The following is a 15918-nucleotide window of genomic DNA, read 5'->3' as shown; positions in this document are numbered from 1 at the left end:
TTTCCTCGTGACGTGTCCGGCCCATGGGCCAGCAGTTTGACACTCCTGATCTAAAGAAAACCATACTGACCAATGCAGAGATTAAGAAATATGCAAAAAGATCAAAGCAAAAGTATCTCCTTTATTCTGCTCTTTCAAACTACAGCAATTTCTTTCCAAAGTGAAAATATAAGATAAGTTATTAGTACAAACTGCTATTCATCACCAATTCATTCAATATAGTCATGCCAATCGGTCATCTGTAAGTCTCTGAAGCTATAATCAATTGGGTAGGCCAAGTTGAGCCTAAACCAATTGACATAAAAATATTATTTATGAAATATAAGCATTGCATAATTAGACCATTCTTGAATGATCGTTCTGGCTTAGGACTACTTCAAAAAGTTATTGCTAATCTTCCAGTAAACCAAAAGTGTACAGGATTCACACTTCCTGTTCCTGAATTTCCATTTCAAATATTAGTAAAGAAAAATAAAGTGGGAATAATATGTACTTCCTTCTTAGCATGGAAGTTATCACATCTTCATTACTGTAAAACTACAAGCAAATATACAGTATCTCTATCAGAATGTTCCCTCTTACAATTTTAATATAAATAAGCCAAATGAACTGGAATCTGTTTAATACATGCTAAGTCATGATCCTTATACTTTCAAACAATAATGAACATTGTCTTTTTTCATATGTATGGCTGCCCAGAGTTGTTGTTGTTATTGTTTTTGACAACTTTACAGGTGCTGGGAGATAGATTCATTTATTAATCACCTATTTCCAATGACAGTGAATGCAACTATTGTTAATATGTGTTAAAAACTAATCAGTTCACTGAAGGTATCTACTGTACCTTCAAAGCATTTGCCATGAATAAGGATAAGAACTATACACCAATTTAGTTTTATTTGCATTTTCTTTCTTTCTTTTTTCTTTTTTGACAAATCGATCCAGCTAGATAGTAATAACATAAAGCTAGATATGTCAACATTAAACATTTAGTAAGATAATGTCCAATTAAGGTATTTTTGGAAACAGGAAAACAAAATAAAAATTTATACGTACCATTAAACTTCTAAATTTTCTATTTTCTGCAATGTGAAAAAAGCTTTCTCTTGTGAATATCTTGATGTGCTTCACTTCATTATTGTACCTATGGGCAATGAATAACTTATGAATATAAATGTGTTTTCAATCTGGAAAAATCAATAATTACTTGACAGCATGCCCAAACTTTCCATGAATAAATTCTTAAGACAAAACACATATCCATGCCAATACGCTGCTGACACCTAATTAACAAAAGACATTTATTAGGGTTCAGTTTAACATACCCGCCTAAATTCAGATTTAAGAAAAAGCCTCCCAGCAATATCTAATTATTGGATCCCACCAAGCTGATTGCATTCAAAAGATATCAACAACTTTTCAAAAAAAAAATATTATTCCTTCGGTATGATATCCTTGTTCCCATTTGATTCAAGGGATTTGGCTTCAGTTGATAGCTTGATCAATTCTGAAAAATTTCTAGTTAAAATGCAAATAGACATTTAAATCACTCTTTACTAGCTATCATAAAATCATTTGTGTTCCAAGTCACAGAACCATTACGACGCCCTCCCAACAGAAGAGTTTACTTGCAGAAGGTAATAAAATTGGATCCCAAAATAAGAGAAGAAAGCTGACGCCATGCAAGACAAGGCTATGACTGTATTAGAGGATTGCTGGATTAGGACTCCCCTAATCCCTAAATCCTAACACCCAAACATGGTGATTGAAAAGTTGGGTGTAAGAACTTTTCTGATTTTGCTCTTCCTTAAGCACAATTGTTAGATTCCAGAGAGCCAGTTTGTTATGGTGGATAAGGCATTGGGTTAAAAAAGTATATTCTAGTCCTGCACAGAAACACAGGCACAGAATCCAGCTGGGTGACTACGGCACAGTCACTTTCTCATAGCCTTAGAAAGAAGCAGACAAAAGCAAACCACTTCTGAAAATGCTACCAAGAAAACTTCATGTGCTCCATGTAGCTGCCAGGAGTCAAGGCTTTGTTGAAGGGGGGGTACAGCAGCAACAACTTCATAATAACAGAATAATAGTGACTAGGGACACTAATTTCAAAGAAGTTCAGCATGGCAGGCAAGCCAAAACTACTTTTCAAACCCATCAAGGTTTTCATAATATTTTTTTAACCAATGAATCTAACCAGAGTATCCTTATCAAAAAAAAAAATCCATATTGCATATTGGCCTATCAGTTGCATGAACAATGTCAAGAAACATGTAATTCGCTTACTTAATGCTAATGGCATATTCTCCTGATTCTTTAGTCCTATACCGTACTAAGTAAGTGCTGTTTATCCGGTTAATAAGTTCTGCTTCTGCTTGTAATCTTTCCATTTTTCCGGCGTACCTGAAATAAAGTGAAGTTTATTTTACTATATTTTCTGTATTTTATTTTGTTGCTCCAAACTCAAACATAATATTTTGATTAGGCCAAACCTGGTGGCAAGAATCATATGCAACAATCATGGGCAGATATGCCCACAACAGAATGGGTATTTCATTCTGTTGTGGGCAAAAAAAAGTATCTAACTTCCATTCTGCTGGCTATAACATTCTCAGTAATACAGTCAAGCACCACTAACTACATTTCTTGAACTGCAGATACATCCAACCAATTGCAAAATACAGAAATTCTGTGAGTGCCACAGAAGATCATCTGTGGATGGAACCCTTCTTCTTTTTTGCCAGTATTAAGACACTGGTACTTTGTTTCCATGATTAGAATGGTACTCTGATATAGGTACAATTGAAATGTTATATTGCTGTATTTTTTGTATAATCAAAACCTTTAGTCTACCTTAAATTCACCAAGGCATATCACACGTTGACTTAAGAGAAAGATAAAAGATGATAACTGATTAATGGCTTGCGAGGTGAGTCTTCTTCCTATGAGTCTCCTATGAGAACAAATAATTTTTCTATCTTTCTCTTTTTAATCAGTGTACCAAACTCAGTGACACCCATGTACCAGAATTACCTCTCCCTCAAAAATTAAATTAACTTAATTCAATTTAAATCTTTCAGAGCATAAATGAATCCTGCATCTGAGAAAAGTACAGGAGTATAGATCTTGGCAAAATACTACATTATCTGCTGGCATGCATCATATCGAATCCATTTTCTATTCTCATCACCGTGGTCAACCATACTGAAACTCTCGAAAAATCAGGTAATTCAAAGGGACATCCAGAAACAAATTTCCTAGGAAAATGATGTAAATTGTATGTATGGGTCCTATGGAATAGTTTGTTTCTTGCTCTCTTCAATTGGAAACTGGTATCAAGGACATCTCTATGAAAGGACAATTAAGCAAGATAAGGGAGTGGCTGGACTTTCTGGACTTAAATTTGGGACGATAAGAGATCATGACTGTGTTAAAACTCATTCAAATGCAAAGTTGGCAGGCTCTGAAGGAGTAGCCATAGCTTATTATATCATTTCCCAGAGATACAAAATTGGTTGCAAGTCAGGTTTATCCATGCAAAAATACAGTTATGCAGTATATATACTCAATTATTTTTGCTTATATTACAACAAGATGCATTCCTTAGAAGATCAGAAAGGTTAAACCACAACAAATTAGATTTCTATTAATATCATTTTTCTCTCAAGCTATTTATTTGAATTATCAGCTCTGCCTAAAATAAAAATGTAACAATGTATAGCTACCTACCATGTCTGAGAAGAATAGTCTACTGGCTTAGGGACCTAAAATAAGATAAACATATTAAAACAAAATACAATTAAATGTAATAAAACAAATTGCAAAAAAAATCAATAAAATAATTTACCACTAAATATGTACATCTCAATGAATTTTACCCATTTTCAGAAAATGATTAAATTGTTTACTCTGCATTATTTGTGGCACTGTTGCTCAATATTTCAGTTTATACAATTAAGTTTTTAAAAATTACGTTTAGGTGACATGATACAATCAGTTAATATAAAGCTTTATTACAGAAGTTTTCTTACCTAGATTGGGGTAATTAAATTCACCATTTATTGGAATATGTACCAAAGTAAATTAATCATCCAAGCAAAAAAGCAACATTTTATAGCAAATTTAAGTTGACCCACCAAATATAGGACCACCTGTTTATTATCTATTTTCTTCTCAGAAATACTGATGTTTCATTCTACATTGTAATAGACAGAATCAAGCAAAGTAGGAATAATCAAAAATATATTTTGCACATCTCCAGAGAACAAGAATGCAAGAAAAATATGGCTGCTGTTTTCAAAAGCAGTCATGTACCTATTGTGAGGCCTATTCTCAGTCTAAATATGTACGTGCATAAGATGTTCATCAACTAGATTTTACATTTCAAAGAGATGAACTACAAAAGTACAATCTGCTTCAAATTAAGCACATTTGAACCCTATCAAGATTAGTTATTAAACAATTACATTGTGTCTTATTTCATTGAACAAACCAATATTTTATTATTGCTTCGATTATACTCTTATGTCTAAATATTTATCTTTCTATGTAACATCAATGCATTTTTTCTAGATGTACTATAATATTAATTGCATTTTCCTCTGGATTTTAGTATATAATGGTTCTATATTTGAGAATGGCAATTCTACTATTCTATTATTCCAGACAATAATTTAACTTCCTTATATTAATTCTATAATGCTTTACTATGTTCTTATGGCCAAAATTCTTAAATGGAAACTTACAATTTTATTTGTGTTGTTATATAACTTTATACATTGTTTTATTGTAGTCACCTTCTATGCAGTATTGATAGTTAAATGTGACTATTTCCCCCCCCCAAAAAAATGTTTTTCTGATCAGATATCCAAACTAAAATGACTGTCTGACCAAACTTTTATCTTTCCCAATTCACTAGTACTTGGAAAGCAGAACTATTTAATGATAATGCTATCAGATACAGGTTGTCCTCAACTTACAACCATTCATTTAATGACCGTTTAAAGTTATAAAGGCACTGAAAAAAGTGACATCACCATTTTTCACACTTATGACCACTGCATCCCCATGGTCACATGATCAAAATTTGGATGTTTAGCAACAGGTTCATATTTATGATGGTTGCATATCCTGGGGTCATGTGATCACCTTTTGTGACCTTCTAACAAGCAAAGTCAATGGGGAAGCCAGATTCACACGACAACTGTGTTAAATGTCTATGGAGATTCTCAGTCATCCAGGTCATAGTTGTCCCAAAGATGCTTCTTGGATGAGAAGCGAAACATCTTCAAAGAAAAACAAGAAAATCCAGTTGCCTCATGAAAAAAGCATCTTTGGGATGACAAGTATGTTACTAACTTAACTGCTGCAGTGACTCACTTAATAGCTGTGGGCACAAAAGGTCATAAAATAGAGCAAAACTCACTTAACAATGTCTCGCTTAGCAACATAAATTTTGGGCTCAATTGTGGTCATAAGTTAAGGACTCCCTGTAATGCCTTCTGGAAATAACAATCCCAAAAGATCTCTTTGAGAATTGTTTTTATTTGACTGAATAAAAAATCTTTTGGGTTATGGTAAACTGACATCACAGCCACACACAAATTTATATGTGTCAACCTCATCATATTGATTTCAGGCAGTACCACCCTTGAGTGCTAAAATGTTCCCCTTCCCCAGCTCTGCACTGCTGGTTTTAACCGTAAATTTAACAGGAAACATCTTATTGCAGCTATTTATTGCTATCTATATAATACAAATATTTATATTTATTTTCAGTCCCGGCCATTCTTTTTCCTGCTAGGAGAGAAGATTTAATGTCTCTATCAGCTAGCTCTATTTCCAGAGCATACTTTCAGCCTATTTCCCTTTACTATTACAAATCACTTGTTCCCCCCCAAAAAATTAACTGAATTTTAACTGAATTTTCACCCTCAAAGCAGGGGGGAAAAATGCTCCAGTTGTGAAACAGCTGTTCTGAGCCCTGAACCTTGAAACAAGAATTTCACACTCCAAAACAGCCATTTTGAGCTTGAGATACTTCTCCAAATACTTAGAAAGTAATCCAATTCACACTTGAAATACAGTTTTTGGCACTCAAAATGGGGTGTTTCAAATTCAAAACACTTTGCACCTCCTTAACCTGTAAGTAAGTCATCCAACAACTGCAAAACCTACACAGAAGTATATAATCAGTGCGGATAAAAATCAACTCTTCTTGGGAACAGAACAGAATAAGATGGGGTAGAATGACAAGTGCTTGAACTGAAGAGTCTTCACTTCCATCCTTCATGATTCCCCTCTCTCCTGCCAACTGCCCTCCACCCCACAGGCCCCATCAGGCGCCACTTATTATGGCTACAACTCATAATCCCATTTGGTCTTATTCATTCCCTTGTTAAGGATTGTGGAAGATATAGTATAACATCTATAAAGAGAGAGCTGGGCAGTTGAAAAATGCGAAAAAAATAAATAAAATTTTTTGAACAGGCCACAACACAAGCTGCTAAACTATAACACATAAAATCATTTTTAACTCAGGATTCATATTCCAACAAAAGCCTTGTGTGAAAATGAATGATAACAGACTTCAAACCTTTATTAACAACAATAAAAAAACCAGAATGAAAGCTAGTAAATATGAGCCACTTTCATACAATATGAAAATGTCTTGCTGCCACATATTTCAAACCACCGACAGAAAAACGCCTATCAGTATTATCTCAGAACGCACCATGCTGTAGATATTCTAGGCTCTCATCCATTTTTCATTTAATATTTATTGTTCGTTTCTTTTGATGTATGTATTTTATGCTGTTTCTGAGCACTTCTCTATGGATCAGATATAAGCATTGTTACATAATAATAGTAATAGTAAAAGTGATGGTGCCTTGAAGATTTGATGGATGCTTCAGAATTTTCCAACTGTTATCATTTGTCAAAATGGAATGGCGATGCTTGCTACTTGTAAGGGAACAGTGGTAAAACATCGATTTATCTTTTTAGCAACACCATGCTTCTAATATACCAGGCACTGATGTTTATTCATACTTGAACTCGTGCAAGTTTTACAACTAAACTTCTCCCTTGCAAAAATAGAATAATTTCACTAGTTTATATATAATATCTCTGTACCTCAATATATAATTACTCCTAAATTAAATATGGAGTTAATTAATTTAGCCAGTATTAGTTTTACTTACTGTATGTTGCAGCAGGATTGTACTAAGGGAATAGTGAATCATTTGTGATAAGTAAAGGAGAACATTAGGAAGAAAAGATTGGTAGGGATAACTATGAAAATGATGTCTAAAGAAGGTTGACAGAGACATTGCAGTGAGTTGGAAAGCCTGGAGACAACCAAGGAATAAGAGACTGAATGGAAGAAAGGAAGACATAGATGTACATTAGGAGACTTGATTCCAGTCTGAAAGAAAAATTCCATCTGACGTGCACCATAGTGATAAGTGGCAGAGACACAGGAAGGGGTGGAGTCATATGTTTGATACCCCTGTGAAAGTCGCAGGAGAAGGGTGGAGAAATGTGGTGGTCACCACTGGATGTGACAAGATAGGATGGTACAAGATTGGAAAACAGCCAGCGTTGCATTCCTCCTAGCTCTACTGTTGCCAGTAGAGTTAATTTAGCCAACGATCGCGGGATCGTTGTTACAACTGGAACTTTACGGACCCGTTGTAAGTACCATGCATTCGACACCTTCACAATTTCATACAGTTGCTGAATGAGTGGTTGATAAGTTAAGACTTTCTCTGTGTATGTGTTTGGGTATGTATGGGTATGTATGTGTGCGTGTGTGTGTATTTTTCCATTCAAGTGTGTTCAATTCTTGAAGATTGCCTGGACAAGTTCTTGCATTTTTCTTGGTAAGATTTTCAGAAGTAGTTTGCCGTGGCCTTCTTCCTAGGCCTGAGAGAAAGTGACTGGTCCAAAGTCACCCAACTAGCTTTGTGCCTAAGGCAGGACTAGAACACCCAATGCCACTACACCAAACTGACCGTGTGTGTGTGTGTGTGTGTGTGTGTGTGTGTGTGTGTGTGTTTGAAAATTGAGCAGTTCTGCTAGTTAAATTCTCATCAGTTAGACCGATTTTAAGCTGATTTCCTTCAAACTTCTACTTTGAAATCTAATAACCCACAACATAAAATTGTCTTTTTAAATAAAATTAAGACTGCATACAACCTCACCACCACCACCACCACCACCACCCACATAGTATATCTTATTGCATCATGAAAAATTATTTTTTAAAAAAAAACTTAGGAAGAAGCAGGCAGATTAGCTGCAGACCTTTTTTGTAAAAGCAATCATTCTGACAAACATAATTATATAGTGCTACTTACACATGGGCAAGGCTTTACTGCATCACTTGGAAAGAAACCAAGCTCCTGGGTCATTAAATTTCTACCCTACAGAGAGACAACAGAAAAAATAAATATATACAAATGCCATCTATATTCAGAGCAATTTAAGCTTGCACATTATGATTGCCAAATGTTGCTGAATAATTCATTCATGTTCAATACCTGCTTAGATTAGAATGACTAATAGCTAATATAGAAACTCTGAAGATTGAGGCTTTCACAGTGTAGGGATAAAATTATATAATTTACATTGGTATGACATCTACTTTGGGTCTATTTTTGAATAATTTCTGGTTAAGGATAAGTAAATCACTTTATGTCCAATCCATGTCACCTGTCTAGGTGTCCACTTGTAGCTTTCTACTCCTTGATCCTTCTAACAGTAGACATGGTCACCCACTTGAAGTCCCAGTGGAAGAAGCATTGCTGATATGGAGATCCTACAAACAATATCATCAAGCTTAGAAGATCCTTGAACAAGGAAAGATACTGCAAACCTGTTATGTTCCCGGATGTCTTGGACTTTCAAAGATTAACAGCCCATTTGTAACAATGATTGCATTGGCTTCTCTGTATCATTAGTGACTGGATCAATTTCAGAATGTGATGCCAGAGGATGCAGATAGATTACTTGGAGTGATAAATTTCATCATTAGTTCCCTTGATTTTTACTCAATCTGGCTCACAACTTTCAGCAGGGAGATAATTAAACGTAACTTGGTTAAAAAAAAGTAACAATCTTCTCTCGGGAAGACAAAACAGGTCCTTTTTTAAAGAGAAATTATAGGATTCCCCAGAAATAGACAATTGCTGTATAGACTAATTTCCAACCTTCTGAGATTGCATAAAGAAATTAAACCAGTGATGTTTTTTTCATTACAAGACTTCTTTTCTTCCTTCCTTCCAAGCTGGCTTATAAATAAAACTACAGGGTTGAAATTATCCGGACAATCACTCTTTGGAGATGAAGCAAAAGAGTACAACTCTGTTAATTCTTCATATCTTCTCAGTGGCTTTTTATACTGGATTGATTGTCTACAAATCTTGAAATAGGAAACACATTTTTAAAGGATGTCTCTCAAGCAAAGTTTAGATGTTGCTTAAGAAAAGTTGCTCCTTGAAGCAAAAGATAGTATCTCTCTCAGGTTTTCCATCGAGGCAATAGTCAGGAGCCTGTCTTATCAGTTATGGTAATATGTCAATTGCATATTTTCCTGAAATAAAATGAGCTCAAAATCATGGTATACGTATACCATGTCCAGATGGACTACTACACGTTGGTCTTTGTAGTCTTCTATTCCAGAAGCTTCAGTATTCTGATAGACTGCAAAGAATAGTACACTGGATTCCATTTTGTCTCTGGGCTATGGTGGAATGTAGTCCGGATTCTCAGGAGGGAGGGAGGACAAAGAGACAGCAAGGTTTAGACAGTTTGGTTGGGAGGAAGAGAATCAAGATAGCTCCTCCCTAAAAGTTCTCAGAGTATATCTTTAATGATGCAAGTAATTTGCTTTAGTTTGGCAAGATTACTGTCCATATATGAGAAACAATATAGGAAACTGCTTGGAAGAAACTCAATGTGTTTTTCTTGGTTAATGGAGTCTAACATGGGTAGAATATACAATGTTGCTTATTGAATTAACCAGAAGAGATATCTCTGAATTTAAGATGACTTCATGTTCCCTCCCTCAAACGAAATTAGACAGAAAAATATTACAAACAGATCAAATCCTGGATAATTTTCCTTATCAATAAAGGAGTGCACGGAGCACACAAAAATAAGAAGCCAGGCATCAGTAAAGTACACTGAAAAGTCCTTCAGCTCACTGAACTGCCTGATGATTGCATTATCTGGCCAAAACCCAATACAGGCAGTCTCAAAGACACCCAAGTCCTAAGCCATGTTATGCTTTATAAATAACGAGGACATTGCACTCAAAAATTGACCAGTAACTAATCTAGCTCATGCAACAGTGACGTCAAATGGCAATAACAAGCCTGTCCAGTAAGCACATTAGTAGCTACCTTTTGCAACAAAAAAAAAAAGATATTTAAGGACAATTAATTTGAGTAATCCATATAGGAGGTGAAAAGAGCATGAATGACTGAACTGACAGCCCAGCCAAAGCTGGACAAAGGTCATTCCAAGAGCTATGAATCCAGAAGCAGCTTCAGGCCTGCTCTTTCAGGGAAAACACAACCCCACCCAAACCCAAAGTTGGAATATTCCCAGAATTAGTAAGCGTCTGAGTTAACTGCCACTCCATCTTGCTTGGGGGAATTCTGAGGCTGTACCTTCCCATTTAAGCTCTGACAGCTTACAGACATCAGGGCAGGACTTTTATCACATGCCCCATATAATTGAATACTATCAGCAAATTAGACACTTCATTTCGTAACAAGATGATTTGCTCAAGTGATAGTTAAAAAAAAAAGGCTCAGGATTTCATACAGGAGTGGCCACTGCCCTATTCTTCTTCCCCAAAATGACAGAGTGGACTCACTCCCTTAGAAAGGAGTGGAACCACCATACACAATGTCCCAACTCTCACAGACAACCCACAAGGATTCAGTTGCTCCATGAATGTTTCCCAAAAGATTGCTGTCAATTACCCAGCACACAGATGCACATTACAGATTAACTATGTGTGTCCCCATATATAAAAATAGCATTATGTGTGTCCATTAAGACCAGCTCAAATCTATCCTTCATTATATTGTCTTTGTTCTACTTGTTGGTTATTGTTTATACCAATACTGGGCATTTCAAGTAAGCAGAATACATTATTTTCAAAATCGATTATATTTAAAAAGAAAGGGAATGTAGAAGTTTGTGCTTTAAATTGAATTTTAAGATAACTATCAAAACTTGGAGCACAATTAAAATACTGAGCCTTTGAAGTATAGTCTGCCTTTTATCACAGATGCATGTTGTTTTTTTCTTTTGAACTTATACAAAGTTGAATGGTGTGTTTTTAACCCTGGGGTAAATCCCAGAGATGCCAAACTATTTAGCATAAATTGTGATTCAATTCTAATTTTGCAGGTTCTCTTTAACACTGCATAATATTCTGCACTGCCTTTTTAATGCAGATAGGGAACCTCAGAAAAGTACAAATATTCTTTATAACTATCTTCTATAATCAGAATATAAGCAAGAATTGTATGAGTAATGAAAAGTATTTACAGCACTCTAGGTAAATCTGGATTCAACTCTTTGCTTCTGCCATTCCTGCCACTCTTTATTAGCAAACTGAGCTAATAAAATGATATTGTACCTGCCAAAATAAGCTATGTGCATCTCCTTTGATGAGTTCAATGATGTCTCCAATCTGGATGAATAATGGAGGACCATCTGGTGGAACTGGCTGGGGAGTCCCAGTATAGTTTTTAATCACTTGCATTTTTGGTAAACCTTTTGAGAAAGGAAGAAAAATGAGCAACCCGCATGTGATAAAAAGTTAAAGCAATGTATTATCTCATATAAACTCCCCCTTTTCTAACACTGATATTGTTTCCTGAATGGAAGGTCCTATCCCGGACATTCTTCCTCAAATAAATTCACTAGTCTGATGGACTTTTTTTGGAAACTTATACTCTCCCTTCTCTCACTCAGTTGCATTCTTTCACTCAAGAGCGTACAAATGAAAATTGAAAGCAATCACTGAAATAGTATAAGAGGGTTCAGCTCATAAATATCAAGGGAAAATTAATAAAAGTTCAAGTACAGGTAGTCCTTAAGTTACGACCACAACTGAGTCCAAAATTTCTGTTGCCAAACAAAACAGTTTGCTAAGTGAACTTTGCCCCATTTTACAACCTTTCTTGATACAGGTGTTAAGTGGATCACTGCAGTTGTTAAGTTAGTAACATGGTTGTTAAGTGAATCTGGCTTCCCCACTGACTTTCCTTGTCAGAAGGTCGCAAAAGGGTGTCACGTGACTCCGGGACACTGCAGCCATGAAAAATATGAAATGGTTACCAAGCATCTGAATTTTGATCATATGACCATGCAAATGCTGCAATGGTCATTAGTGTGAAAAATGGTGGTAAGTCACTGTTTTTAGTGCCCTCGTAACTTCAAACTGTCACTAAATGAACTGTGGTAAGTCGAAGACTAGCTGTAACTTGTTCTTTCAACAAAAGACTTAGGTACAGTGAAGTTAAAGATGACTCAAAAGTCTGGGATGTGCTCTCATACACTTCTCTGACTTGCTTAAAGGAAATATTTTTCTTTAGGCTGTTGCCTAGTTCCTAAAACAGCAGCATGTATAGTTTTAAATGGAAAGGAATCATTCTTTTGTCAACAGTTCACTCCGTTCAAATCAAATCTTTATGATGATCAAAGACCGGCATAAGCAGGGCAGGGTACAATCAGTTAGAAAGCACAGAAAAGTCAACAAAGTCTAAAAATAATAATAGTGGTACAAACTTAAAAGATATAAAACAGAAAGTATATATAAAAACAGAAGTCTAAAAAGGAGGGGTAGAAGAATTAGATGCGCCTTAGCATAAAGGTTAGTGTGTGGCAGACCAAACCTATCATACTGTAGAACATCATGACGAGCTGAATGCTCATTAAAATTTGTTTATGGCACAGATCATCATATGATGCACAGAACCTGGTAACATGGTATGTTGTAGCCACATTAGTATCTGAAAGCAGCAAGGAGCTGGAGAATTGTCCGTGCCCTGAATCTTTATGCAATAATGGTGAGATGGGGCTATATTCCAGGGCAGTATAGGCCAGTGGTGGCGAACCTATGGCACGGGTGCCAGAAGCGGCACTCAGAGCCCTCTCTGTGGGCACGCGTGCCATCGCCCCAGTCCTAGGCCTTCAGCTGGGTTTTATAAAACCTTTTCGCTTTAGGCCTCTGCTGCCATGTGCAAAAAAAAAAGGTTCAATCAATCAGTCAATTTCAACTTCTCGCGGGAAAAAAGAGATCTTGCAAAGTTGGAATTGATTGAACTTTTTAGTCCCACCCAGTCTGCCATTACCACTGCAGCCACGCCCAGCCAATGGGCCACACCCACCCAATGGGCCACACCCACCCAATGAGCCACACCCACCCGGCACCCGACGATGCATAAGTGGGTTTTGGGTTGCAGTTTGGGCACTCGGTCTCTAAAAGGTTCGCCATCACTGGTATAGACACTGGAGAAGCACATGGTCTGTTTTTTCTATGCGACCAGGGACATTGACTATCCAGGTAGAGAAATCTTCCTGTATTGGCCTTCAACAACAGAGGAGATGCAGGTAATCATCTTCACCAATGGCTCATGCCTTTTGAGAGCAGGTACGTTTGTGGCTTTGTAAAGGATGTATCTCAAAATTATCTAATTTTAGGGCAAAGGGAGAAAAACAATAATGCTTTAGATCTGGATATGAGAAAACACATTTGTTTTACTCACATCTCCACTGGAAAGAAAATATGTTTAGTCACAAGCTATGCCATGTTTCTGACATAATCGTTTGAAAAGAAAATGTCAGTTTTTCCTACGTGGTATTGGATTTTCACAGTAGCTTCTTTCGTTTGATCTCATGACTGGTCTCATTCGAGACGACGATGAATCTGCATTATGGACAGAAGTTGAACAACTGGCCCTGTGGTGTGACCGGAACAATCTTGAACTGAACACACTCAAAACTGTAGAGATGATAGTAGATTTTAGGAGAAGCCCTTCCCCTCTTACAATAGTAAACAACACAGTATCAACAGTAGAGATCTTCACATTTCTAGGTTCGATGATATCTCAGGACTTAAAATGGACACTTAACATCAAAAACGTCATCAAAAAAGCACAACAAAGAATGTTCTTCCTGGGCCAACTCAGAAAGTTCAAGGAGCTGCTACAATGGAATTACTGAGTCTGTCATTTGCACCTCTATAACTGTCTGGTTTGGCACAGGAATGAAACAAGAGAGACACAGACTTCAACAGTTAGTCAGGACTGCAGAAAAAACTATTGTAACCAGCCTGCCTTCCACTGAGGACCTGTATACTGCACGAGCCAAAAAGAGGGATGTGAAAATATCTACAGACCCCTCACATCCTGGACATAAACTGTTTCAACTTCTTCCCTCAAAATGACGCTATAAGGCATTGCATGCCAAAACAACTAGACATAAGAACAGTTCTCCCATGCCATCACTCTGCTAAACAATTAATTCCCACAATACTGTCTTATGCCCTGGGCCTGGGATGTCAAAATACCTAGTAGGGCTGTATTACTATTATCCTTCTCATCTTGCCTATTATCTATTTCCTTAGCTTCTTATGACTATGACCTTGTTCTTTGTATCTTATGATTAATGTTGATTGCTTTTATTTAGTATCCTATTATGATTTATGTTGATTGCTTATTTAGTATCCTATGACTATCATTGAGTGCTGTATCTTATGATTTATGATTATTGTATTTTATAATTATGATCATGATTTATCACTGTTGCTTGCATGTACACTGAGAGCTTATGCACCAGAGACAAATTCCTTGTGTGTCCAATCACACTTGGCCAATAAAGAATTCTATTCTATTCTATTCTATTCTATTCTATTCTATTCTATTCTATTCTATTCTATTGTTATGTTATGTTTGTTATGTTATGTTATGTTATGTTATGTTATGTTATGTTATGTTATGTTATGTTATGTTATGTTATGTTATGTTATGTTATGTTATGTTATGTTATGTTCTTCTTTTGTTGTACATTATGAACAATTCTGATGGTCAAAAGCATCTATTCTAACGGCTTTTTAGAGAATCATGTCCATTACACTACCTAAAAAATAAATGTGTTAGGGTGAAGGCATCTGAGTTGCTATTTTTTTAATGAAAAATTGTGCTTTTAGATGTTTGTTTGACTTACCAACTGAGCAGAAAATAAATGGCCCAGTAATTCTTTTGACCTTTGGGCTAACTGCTGGAATTATTCTGTGTGTTTATCTAAAACCAAAAATCTGGGCTAGTTTCCAGATGCTTATTTATTAACTGGCCTTTTTTTTTTTTTACAGATGCAACCGTCTAGCAGTGGTATACAGGCATGCTTGAGCTGAGGTACTGCTGCTTGGTTCATCAAGTCTCAGCAAGCTATTGCAGGGTGTTCCTCTACTTGAGCAACATATGTATGTTCTTCTGTCATTGCACCTGTCTGCTCAGCTACCTTGAAGAAAAAGAAGCAATACCTCTGTCTGAGACAGAATGCATTACCCACAATTCAACCCAGGTATGCAAGGGGGATGATGTCCCAGATGGTGGACAGAAAAGGACATCCTCCAGGGTCCCAACAAGAAGTACACTACTCAAAGCATCCATTTATTTTATTTTATTTATTTATTTATTTTACAAAATTTATATGCCGCCCTTCTCCCCATGGGACTCAGGGCGGCTCACAGCATGTTAAAAACAATATACAAAATTACCCCTTCTAAAAACCAATTAAAATCCAAATATTAGTGGCTGTGACTATTTAAAATCATTAAAAATTTTCCCTATTTAAAATTCACCCTAGGTCAGGCCCGCTTGTTGAAAAAGC

At 36.2% G+C, this 15918-nt stretch overlaps 1 protein-coding gene across 1 annotated transcript in view; it reads right to left on the bottom strand.

The window, feature by feature from the left end:
• The window catches only part of LOC107298472 (guanine nucleotide exchange factor VAV3), a 124194-nt gene that overhangs the window by 41834 nt on the left and 66442 nt on the right, over nt 1-15918 (bottom strand). The window contains exons 12-16 of the mRNA XM_015827884.1: nt 11660-11796; nt 8361-8426; nt 3730-3764; nt 2287-2403; nt 1057-1144 (exon numbers count right to left, since the gene is read on the bottom strand). Coding sequence (XP_015683370.1) covers nt 1057-1144; nt 2287-2403; nt 3730-3764; nt 8361-8426; nt 11660-11796 — 443 coding nt within the window. The remainder of the gene's footprint in view (nt 1-1056; nt 1145-2286; nt 2404-3729; nt 3765-8360; nt 8427-11659; nt 11797-15918) is intronic.

The sequence above is a fragment of the Protobothrops mucrosquamatus genome, unplaced genomic scaffold (genome assembly GCF_001527695.2).
Source record: "Protobothrops mucrosquamatus isolate PMUCROS unplaced genomic scaffold, P.Mucros_1.0 scaffold_15, whole genome shotgun sequence".
Classification (NCBI taxonomy): Eukaryota; Metazoa; Chordata; class Lepidosauria; order Squamata; family Viperidae; genus Protobothrops; species Protobothrops mucrosquamatus.
Note: the sequence above shows the minus strand (reverse complement) of the source record. Positions and strands in the feature narration are given on the sequence as shown.